General features: G+C 43.5%; 1 protein-coding gene across 1 annotated transcript; it reads right to left on the reverse strand.

Annotated features, from left to right (window-relative positions):
• Window positions 1–436: 436 nt before the first annotated feature.
• LOC128306917 (uncharacterized) lies at window positions 437–10,501 on the reverse strand. The gene is made up of 11 exons (XM_053044584.1): window positions 10,392–10,501; window positions 10,121–10,304; window positions 9,113–9,625; window positions 8,806–9,046; window positions 8,160–8,581; window positions 7,488–7,986; window positions 5,377–5,793; window positions 3,496–3,877; window positions 2,258–2,843; window positions 1,297–1,493; window positions 437–1,214 (listed from the first exon to the last, which is right to left on the reverse strand). The coding sequence occupies exons 1-11, from the start codon at window positions 10,499–10,501 to the stop codon at window positions 752–754; spliced, it is 4,014 nt and encodes a 1,337-aa protein (XP_052900544.1). The 3' UTR covers window positions 437–751.
• Between the last annotated feature and the right edge of the window lie 246 nt (window positions 10,502–10,747).

Below are 10,747 nucleotides of genomic sequence, written 5' to 3' on the forward strand. Positions count from 1 at the left end.
ATTTTAACGAGTGAAATGAAATTTATAAAAAAAAAAACAAGCAACAGAAACAGTAACTATCCATATGGATTTTTGTCCTTCTATTATATTCCGGAGTATATCACTAAGGTAGCAACAATTATAATTGCTATGATTTTGATAACGATACGCTTGCAATAAAACTATGTTCAGTAATTTCACGAGTTTAACACGTTCGCAATAATAGGACATCAAAAAAAAAACTATTGTGATTGAGCATAATCATATCAACAGTAATTAAAGTAATTATAATAGTAACAATTGTATTAATAAAAATAATATTGCAACGAAATCTTCGGCGTTTAGTTTCTCTTTCTCTCTCGATCTCTTTTCTCTCTGTCTTATCCTTCTTTTTTTTTCTCTCTCTCTCTCTCTCTCTCTCTCTCCCTCTATCTCTCTCATACACATACACACTTTTTCGCTCTGTAATCTCCTACCAGTTTTGTTGTACGCAACTTTATTTTAATTCATCTGATTGTTATTGTGATACAGATGAAGAATTTCATTTTATTAAGTATGTTTTTTTTCAATTCGGTAGTAACATTTTATAATGCTTTGATTGTTTTCCTTCAAATGGGGATACATTTATGTATGTGACAAGCCGATACTGATCTATTGATACTAATGTTAGACCTGTGGTAGAATAATGTTGTCCGCCGCACAATATTCACAATTATTACTGAATTTTTTCCTCTCATAGCTCTGCTCTATGTATAACACATATGTAAAACGGTCAGCCGATGAGAGAAAGTCGACTATTAGTTTTTCGCAGGTGTGCTCGCCACGGAATTATTTGCTCACTTTCGTCATCGTCGTTGGCACACACAGATTCGCTCGGCGTGGAGGGTGCCATATCCGGCAGGTGGTAACCATGTGCCGTTCCACCTTCCAGCTTTCCGTTGCTGATGTTCTCCATCGAACAACGAGGAGCCATCGTACCATTTCCGGTACCACCCGTCGGTCCATTTGATGTTTTACCGGTTCCACCGTTTGCCTGTCCGAAATGAACGCCTCCAGACCCATTGATAGATGGGTATTGATACTGATTCTCCTTGTTGTAGCGTAACATACCCGGTTCCGTTTCCGAGCCGTACGAACTAATATTGTCGATCGACATGGCCCTTTGTGTGATCCGGTTGCGCCATGTATCTGACCGGCGCTGTGGTTCCTCCACTTTTGGTGTGTATATGGACGATCTGCAACGGAAAAAAGCATACGGAACACACATTAGTAAACTAATCGATATCGAAAACGCTCCACCGGATCCGCCTAGCTTACTTTAGTTTGTTTTCTGCCTCCTCCTTCCGGGCGATAAGGTCGCGCTTCCATTTCGGAATCGCGGACAGGCGACGGTCCTCAGCCTCTCTCGCTAACCGCTCCTCGAACTCTTTCTTTGCCTTTTCCGCTGCTTTCTTCGCTAGCATCTGCCGCTTCCAGTCCGGTATGATATTGCCTGCGTTGTCTCGCTCCGGTACCTGAAAGATCTTATCAGCTGTATGATAAGGCTATCGAGAACAAAGACCAGAAAACACAAAATGGATGGATAGCGTGACGTGTGGATGTGCGATGGCGTGCAATTTGTGCGTGATAGCGAAATTGAGATAGTGTGTGAGTTGGTTGTTAGTAATATAATACTGGGCAAATGATTTATTAAAAAGTTGTTTGTCGGTGATTGGATCAGTTACCGCGTGAAAGTACTACGCATCGACGGAATGATGCATTATGCTGCATGCGTTTACGACGAATCGTATACCGACGGTTTTAGCCATTCACGTGAACAGAGTTTTGGAATGGAAATCGGGGCAGCGCATTGATTGAAAGATCAAAGGCTATAAACATTATATTATGGGACCGTGATTTTGAAGCTATTGTGAATGCTAATGAGTTCGTCATAAATGGAATTGGTTTAATGCGGCATTTTCTGACCGTATAAAGCAAAGCGTATTTTACACCACCGAACTCAGGTTTAAAAAGATGAAAACAGGTGCGTAAAATGAAAAGGGAAAAGCATGCTCATCTTCCGTTAGGATTGATTCTCTGTTATGTGGCTCGTAAAATATATCCAAACTTCAACGAAACCTCCACCATTTCCAAAACTAAGCCAATGAATGAAGAAAGACCATAACCATAGAGTGACAGCTTTCTCCATCCGCTTCTTCAGGTTAATCTATCTATTTCCTACAGTTATAGGGATGCACGGTACATAAACCGCTTCCCAGTTTTATTTTTATTTTCCTACCTGTTCGACGTAATTCTGTGCGGTGAATTGACGCGTAACTTCCGAGTACACCTCATTCGCCTGCCGGTCCTCGAGCTTCGCACGTTCCACCTTCATCTTCTTCACACCGGCAATATCTTTCGACAGCTTCAATTCCGCTATCAAGTCGGTCTTCTGCGAAAGGAACTGTTCGCTAGTGCTGGACAGACACTGCATGCTAATACTGCGCGTCGGTGCTGAGTATGTTTTGGCGAGCATCTTATCCGTACGGCGTAGCTGAACGCTGTTCAGGTCCTGAATTGAGATGGCCGACAGCGGCTGATGTAGCTTGCGAATGTCCGTGTCCTGTGGTGGGGGTGGGGGCGGTGGATGTGCCCCACTATGCTGTGCCTTATCACTGGTGGATGCCGGCTCACCAGACCGAGCCCCACTGGCCGTGCTGTGGTGCGACAGCGCGGAATGCAGTGTTGCCGATCCCGAAAGGATCGCGTTGTGCAGGTTCAGAAGAGGGGGTGCTGGGGGCGGTGGGGGCGGTTTCGGTGGTTCCGATCCCGCCTGCACAATCAAAGCCGTGTTCAATGGCATATAATCCTCCGTATCAGATGATCTACCAATGACAACAAGTAAAAGGAGTGTAATAATATGAGGAACTCGACAACTAATATAATAATAAACTCGACACCACCTACAGCTCACTGGATTGAATGAAATGTAAAATTGAAGCTGGACAACAATCGTGGTTTACTGTGTACAATGTACTAGGTTACGCTTTCTTAATGATTGATTTTGTTCACCGATCACAAACGCTACAAATCGGTACATGGTATTGCAAAACACAGTAAAATCTATGTGAAACAGTAAGTAACAAAAAAAACCATCACAAAAAGAGAGCCGTTTAAAATGGGAAGCTTTCTTTGGCAATAAGTAAGACGAAAAAATTGGAGCACAACGAACGTCATAAAAAAACGTTGGATGAAAAAAGAGAAATGGAGTGGGGCTAGCAGATATATCGACACAACCCGAAAGAAACTGTACGTAGCGAAAGCAACCCCGAACGATTGTTGGGAGCGTACGAGCATTTGCATCTTCTTCACTAACCGGATGAGCCGGGCAAACGACACACTAGAATAATTCAATTTAAAATCAACAGTCCTTGCTGTTGCGTACACAGCTGTCAAAACCATATCCAAACGATCAAGACTACACGGTTTACACATCACCGAATACTTGTACTCGCTTCCGCAACGCACAACACTAACCTTTGCGAGCCTGCATTGGATTTTTTGTCACTGATGCTTTTCAGATACTCCGACGGTTTGATCAGATGGTTGGAACCGTCGCCGGTACCGTTCGGGAAACTGGGTGGCACAAACGGCAGAACGAGCTGCTTGTTTACCAGGTTCGGTCCCTGGTGTGCCTGCTGCTGATGGTTGTTTGATGCTACCGGCTGGATGCTAACCAGCCGCGGTTGATGGTGATGTTGCTGATGGCAGTGCTGGTCGTCGACTGAAGCTGCTGCACCGGTACGGGATGTCTTGGAGCCGTATGGTAAGCTAGTTTCCGTAGCACATAGGCTATGTAGGTTGCCGCTGCCGCCTCCAGCACTGCCGTTGGCTTGAATTAGTTTGGCTTTCTTATTCGCTGCTCACGGAGGTTTCCGACACAGTTGCCAAGCCACGGTTCAGCAGACGAGCGAGAGGATGCATGAAGTGGATGGATAAACCGAGATGGATGAGCATCAAGAAGAAAGTATGGAAAAAAAAGAGCAAAAGAAAAGCGTAAGCAATGTTTCATCATGCATTTTCATCGGCTTCGCCCATTCCAACGGCGGCTTCCGCTGCTCTTGGATACACTGCCGTCTAGCGTGGCCACCGTACGTAGCCACTGTTAGCTACCTTTCCCATATCGCACACAAACGTACTCTCCGTGGCTCAGGAGAGATTATTTTCATTTTGCCTTCTCGCTACGGTTCCCGTCAAGAAATGCGCCGCTCCACTGGCTTATACCTATACACATTCGTTTATCCGATCGTTTCTTTAATTCGTCAAGACGAAAAATAACTACCATATTGCTCCTCGCCGTCTCATTCCTGCCCAATTCAAAGCGTACGCACGCAGGTCTCGTATTCATTCGCACGAAACTGAGGTGCAGGCATGCCAACAAATTACACACACACACACATACACACACATACCACGTGTATGCATACGGCAGAGGAAAATTCAACCCATTCGTGAAAGGAACTATATTATATACGTGGAGGCACGACAGAGTGAAAAACGGAAAAGAAGCTCGTTTTCTTCGATCAGCCAAGATAATAAGTAATAAGAAGGGAAATATGAAAGATGAGGCACCTTATAATTATGTGAAAGAAAAATAAACATACGTAGATTGCCAAGTCCCACTGCATTAGTCAGCCACGTTCAATCTCAATGTACTAATAAATCCATCAGCGGGATCTCCATCGTTCCAATGATGATCAGTGTTTAAGATCTGATAAGTGAAACCATGGTAAGTAAATAAACCAAAAACTCCGGAATGTAAATACGCAGTTCAATGCTTACTCGAAAAGCACAATAGTCGAGAGGTTAGTGCAGAAACAAAAAGTTCCACGTCGACTAATCTGCATTTCCTAATTGCGATAAAGTTGATTCATTAGGCAAATTGAAGAGACCATCTCGAGTGAATGAAGCGAATCATTCACATTGTTACGATTTTGTTTCCAATTCCGCCTGCATAAAGGCGAAGAAAGCAACTTAAGCCGCTTCTCTATAAAAAGAAATAAAATTCAGCTGCAACCCAACGCAATCGAAGTGCAGCTGGTGCAAGACGTAATCACCTGCGTACCGAGGACCTCAAATCAACGGACAGCAACATTATGGTAGGATAGAAATAATTTAAAAGTGAGGAGAGCCATAAGTACAGGTGAACATGGCACCAACATCTTTACTTTAAAAAGGCATTTACAATTTATAAGACTTGCAGGATTCTTACGAATGGCGGTTTTTCGCTAAATTAACATCACTATATACCATTTCCGGATTGATCAACCACCACGAATTCGCTGCGATTTGCGATGATTTCGTTATTGGCAGTGTATGCTCACAAAACTTAAAGCCTTTGTCGGTGAATTAACTTACCAGAAATGATAGACATGCTGCGGTTGTGATTACCACGTATCAGATCGGACGGCTTCAGTGTGGACTCCTCCAACACCTCCAGTCCGGAATCAGAATCTTGGTGATCGGCGGTGTTTTGTTCCACGCCTTCCAAATGCCCGCCACCATCGCGGTGCAAATGACGCTTGTGTTGCACATTAAGGTACTGTTGTTGATCGCTGTACGTCGCCACGGTCTGCTGGTCGAATGCGTTATGCGAATTCTTCGAATAATCATAACCCTCGCGAGATCCGCTGGAACCAATTAGTGTTGCAGCAGCCACTGCTGCAGCGGCGGCGGCTGCAGCGGCTGCAGCAGCCGAAGCTGGATGTGCGCCATGTCCAATATGACCGTAGTTGCTTGCTTTCAATGGTGGTGGAAGTGGTGGTGGCGGTGGTCCTGAATCAAAGGATTATTGTGAAAAATAAAGATGAATTAATTCCAGTATGAATTTAAAGGTTTGTAGTGTTGAATTTTGTTTATTTCACATGTTTAGTTGGCGTAGCAAACTAACATAACTAACGCTATTTACAATGACACGTAATCTAGTAAAAACATGCATGCTACAACGCCTAGTAACTAAACCATTATGTATGCAAGGTGTTTGATGATGTATATCAAATTGCGGTTCATTCCTATATGAATTTATATATATGAATATGAACAAATGATTACTCAAATACCAGCAAACCACTAAAGATAAACTGTTTCCGTTCAATGTAAGAACAACACAATGAATTGTTGTGATTTTAGACAGACGACAAATATTTCAAAAAGAAAGGTTCATTGCTTCAGAGGAATTGAGGTCTTTTTCCTTGTTTTTGGACAACAATCTTGGAGGTGACTACCACAGTCTTTTAAGGGGTTTCTTAACTTGTATTAAACCACAAACAGAAAAGATATTGAGTAATAGTATACGTGGATCATTGTTTGTTTGGCTGAAATATTAATGATAATTGACAGGGGTGTTAAAAATCGGGATAGAAAATCAACCAAGTTTCACCAACAGATGATTAAAATTCATCAATAAAAAGTAAATTAAAAGAATTTACCAAAGTTTGTTAATTTCGTCTGAATATCTGCTAAACCTGAGTAGAATACATAAGTGATGTGACATATAGCGTAAACTTAGCTTATTAGAGCCTATTGTCGTCTATTGTCTAGTACATAAAAGGCATATTATTTTGGACGTAGACTGTGACAGAAATTTGTTGTTTGCATTAAATTAAACGGAGAATTAAACATTTTGCATCGTAACATTTCATAAACAGATAAATAATTTTTTTTGTTTAATTACACCTTAAAGGTTTTAATTCGTAGCCCGTGTGCTTAAATTGCTTAAAAAATTTTTAAAAAAGTGGTAAAAGTAGAAGGGAGTTGACCACTGGTTAATTTCCAATGGATATTTTGCAACAAGAAAGTTGAGTTGGATTGTTTTTCTTTTAAGTCATGCTTTCCCCGTATACAGAATCCGCCTTCGCGGTGTATTGATTGCGATAGGCGTAAACAAAAAAACTCAATAACAACAGACAACCTTTTACCATCGGCGGCTAATATAGCTTCAGGGGGTGGGCTTCTACTAGTAAATGATCAGACTTAGTACTGCGCTGGAAGGAAAATGCAAGGAAAGAGGAAAGTAAACGGCGAAAAACATCGGAGATTGCATCAGTGTGTGTGTGTTTGTGTGTGTGTGTGTGTGCGTATAAGACGATATTAACAACTATTCCAATAAAAGAAAAGTGGAAAGAAAGAATATCGTCTCCGTCCCGATTACATCGCACTGCTATGAGCCTATCGTATCGCCTCCCCCTCACACAGCATTTCACCCACACACCACACGCTTGCGGTTCCTTTAAAATTCGCTCAGCTGGACAAGCTCATTAATATTATTTTTCGAGACGCGATGCTTCGCGCGCGATCGCTGATGCCAGTGTGCGATTATTTCGATTCCACTTTTAATAGAGCATGAAAATCTCGTTTGGCGTGTTAAGTTGCGCTCCCCCTTCAAGCACCCCCTTCACGAACCCCCCCTCTCTTCTCCCTTCCTTTGTTCCCCCCTTTGTTCGGGTATGTAGGGTAACAGCAATGCTTACCTGCATTTTCATTTTCTTCATTCAGCTGCGTCGACCCGTTTCGTTTGGCTGACGATGCCGGCGTGGACGTGGCTGCTGCATGAGCACCAGTACCGTTAGTGGCACCATTCGCGTTAACGGTTGTTCCATTTGCTCCCGAGGAGGTGTTGGAGACGGTGGAACCGCCTAGCGACTGATGAGACTTGGAGTGCGGAAGCTGCTTGGCGCCAAGTCCCATCTCGGCTGCGCGTTCGTACACGTCCTCTGGCGAACAAACACTCTCATATGCGTTATCTATGGTGCAGGAGGAGCGTAACGTGTTGCTAGAATAGTCATCGGCGTGCTTGCGCTGCGAGGGCATTCCGGGATACGGGTGGTTCGAGCCTTTGGCACCCTTGCTCATGCTATAGATTGATTTTGACAGCGGCTTTGTTCCTTGCTGACCACGCTGCTGTTCGTACAGTAAGTTGTTGCGTTTTGCCAACAGCATATGCTCCTTGTTGTTGCTCACCAAAGATTGCTAACGGAACGGAAACAGGATGAACGTGATCAATAGTACGAAGCAAAAGAGAACGTAGAGCGAATATCAAATGACCCAATTAAAAAAGATCAAAATGTTGCTGCTTTCGCTTGTTGCAACTTGGCGTTACATCGCGAAAGTAATTCAAAGTAAACGAAGCACAAACCGCTTACCTGGTTGTTGCTACTGCCAGTTAGTTGAAGCACAACGTCACTCCGGTTAGAGCTCGCACTTGCCGAACGGCTGTGAGAACCACTGTCCCGCGAGCGACTCCGGCCGATTGCGCTCCTGTTTTGCGGCCCACCAACATATTGCGTTTCCTCGCGCATTAGATAGATGTCCTCGTAGTCGTGCTCGTGGCTCGTTGTGGTACTGTTCACGTTCGAGGTTTTCGAGAGGTTGCCGTTGATCATGTCTATGCCAGCACCACCATTTCCACCAGACCCTACTACACCTCCACCAACGCCGTTGCCAACGCCACCACCTCCACCACCGCCCCCTCCACCATCACCACCGGAATGTGATGACGATACGGAGAGATCCTCGTCCGATCCGCTGGCGGCTCCACTACTGCTTGAATGTACTTCAGCTTGTACTATTTTGCAAAAAAATTTCAATTATTTAGAAATTTATGTTTATAAAATACGAATTACTTCAAATCCCATACGGATGTGCCTAGTATTTTCTATAAGGAATTCTCTACACTTGATTACTCGAAATAACTAACTACTACTGCATTAATACTGGGCCACAGTTTACAACAATTTTTCATACTTAATAAGAATTAATGAGATATGGTTTATTATCTTTGCTACCTACCTATTGATCGATTATTAACGATCTTATCATCCTTTAGCGTCACATCGGCATCAAACAGATCCTTCACACGATTGTAAATAACCTCCTGTGGATCGTGCAGAAAGAAGGACTCGCCGGAAATACTACCACTTGGACTCGGAGGTGTTGAAGAACCTCGGCGCATAGGATTCACATAGACACCATCGTTGGGTAGCACCGGTCCGTAATAGCTATCCGGCGACTGTCTTGCATACAGACCGTCCTGGGTATGAAATGTAAAAAGATCAATCAACGCAAAACCAACAGTTCGCTCCCTGAAGCTCATTACCTTCGTTTTGCGGATAGTCGGGGGATGCAAATAAAATGGTTCAGAGTCAGAACTGCCGGTCGACGATTTGGTCGACACCATAGTGTTACTATGGTGAGTGTGACCATGACCACCGACGAGCGGTTTGCTGGGACGTCCATGGTTCCCAGTAGAACTCTTACGCGAGACGCGCGCCTGTTTTGACAATGAACCTGGCCCGGCTGGCAGTACCTGTGATTGATAGGCATCGTGCAGCTGATGCCGGTGTTGCTTCGGTGAAGTTTGATTTTCCGGCGCTTCGCTGCCACCCACTCCGTTCATGTTTCCATGTTGTACCAATGCATTCAGACACTCTACCTGCTGGTTTTCGGCGGCATCGTTGATTGGGCTCTTTCCATATTTATCCAACGACAACTTGGCACCATGATTTAGCAACCACCGTACTACGCTGAGATGTCCTCGGGATGCTGCGAAATGCAGAGGTGTTGCACCATCACCATCACGTAGATTTGGATCCACTGCTTGATCTTCGATCTGAGAGGGTGAGAAGTTTACATTTGAGAGGGAACAATTTTCATAAAGAAAGCTCTAAGTAAAATTAAACACGAAGCACTACACATCCCTTTAGACAAGGTTCATAATGCCTTAAACAAAACATTTCATGCAACTAAAAAGACCTTAAATAATTTTCAGAGCTACAGAATAGATATGTAAACATGGTAGAATTGTTTCACCCCAAAGAATAGTAGATGAAACCGGTGCTTACTAACTCAAATGGCTGGTCCGGGAAATTTATTATTAATTATTATTATTATTATACTGATACCAAAAACTACACACTTTAACTGGATTGCTTGGATTAAAAAATATATATATATTTGTAGTTGTTAATTAACTGCACATTTAATGTTCATTTGAAAATATCTTTCTCTAAATCAGAATTCTGGATTGTAAACCCGTCTAATTCGTCCATAATATTTTGGTTAGTATTTACTAAGCAACCATTAATTAAGAACTGCTACCACTCACCATCCACTTGAGGCATTCGAGACAACCCATTTGCGAGGCCGCGTGTATTGGGGCCATACCATCGCGAGCGCGCACGTACAGTGATCCGCCTGCTTCGAGCACGAGAAACTTCAGCACCTCCAAATGACCTTCCTGTGCGGCCAAGTAAACTGGTGTCACGTCGTTGTCCATTTGCGTGTTGGCGCTGCAGGGAAATACATATCCCCGGTCATAGTAAACCAGCTGGATCTACAAAACCATACCAATGTCGCAAATCCAATACACTACTTACCTAATGTCCGGTGCAGCTTCAGTGAGCAAGCGAACGCAATCGAGGCAACCTCGAGCAGCTGCATAATGCAGCGCTAGTGCACCTCCGGCTGGTCGCTCAATCGAGGTCATAGTTTGAGCATGAGACGAATCCAGATGCAGCCGGTATCTGGATTCCTTGTAATCGGCAGAGTACTCCACTTTTAGGCCGGATTTGAGCGTTGCCGTTAGTTTGCCTATTGCTGAAAACATAAATTAACACCATAATTAGTGACGTGAGTTAGAAGCAGCAGTGTATAATTAGACACTTTTTTTTACCATAAAGAATTGGTTTCGTTTGATTTTGTTTAGTCTATTTTCCACTTTTTATTATAGTAC

The sequence above is a fragment of the Anopheles moucheti genome, chromosome X (assembly GCF_943734755.1).
Source record: "Anopheles moucheti chromosome X, idAnoMoucSN_F20_07, whole genome shotgun sequence".
NCBI lineage: Eukaryota > Metazoa > Arthropoda > Insecta > Diptera > Culicidae > Anopheles > Anopheles moucheti.

What these genes read in the sequence shown, in the direction of transcription:
- LOC128306917 (XM_053044584.1), bottom strand. Translation starts at nt 10,501, where the DNA reads ATGACCTCGATTGAGCGACCAGCCGGAGGTGCACTAGCGCTGCATTAT. An exon ending in TGAAGAAAATGAAAATGCAG is followed by an intron (nt 5,794 to 7,487) that starts GTAAGCATTGCT and finishes CCTTTGATTCAG; the next exon opens with GACCACCGCCACCACCACTT. An exon ending in CACAGAATTACGTCGAACAG is followed by an intron (nt 1,494 to 2,257) that starts GTAGGAAAATAA and finishes AAGATCTTTCAG; the next exon opens with GTACCGGAGCGAGACAACGC.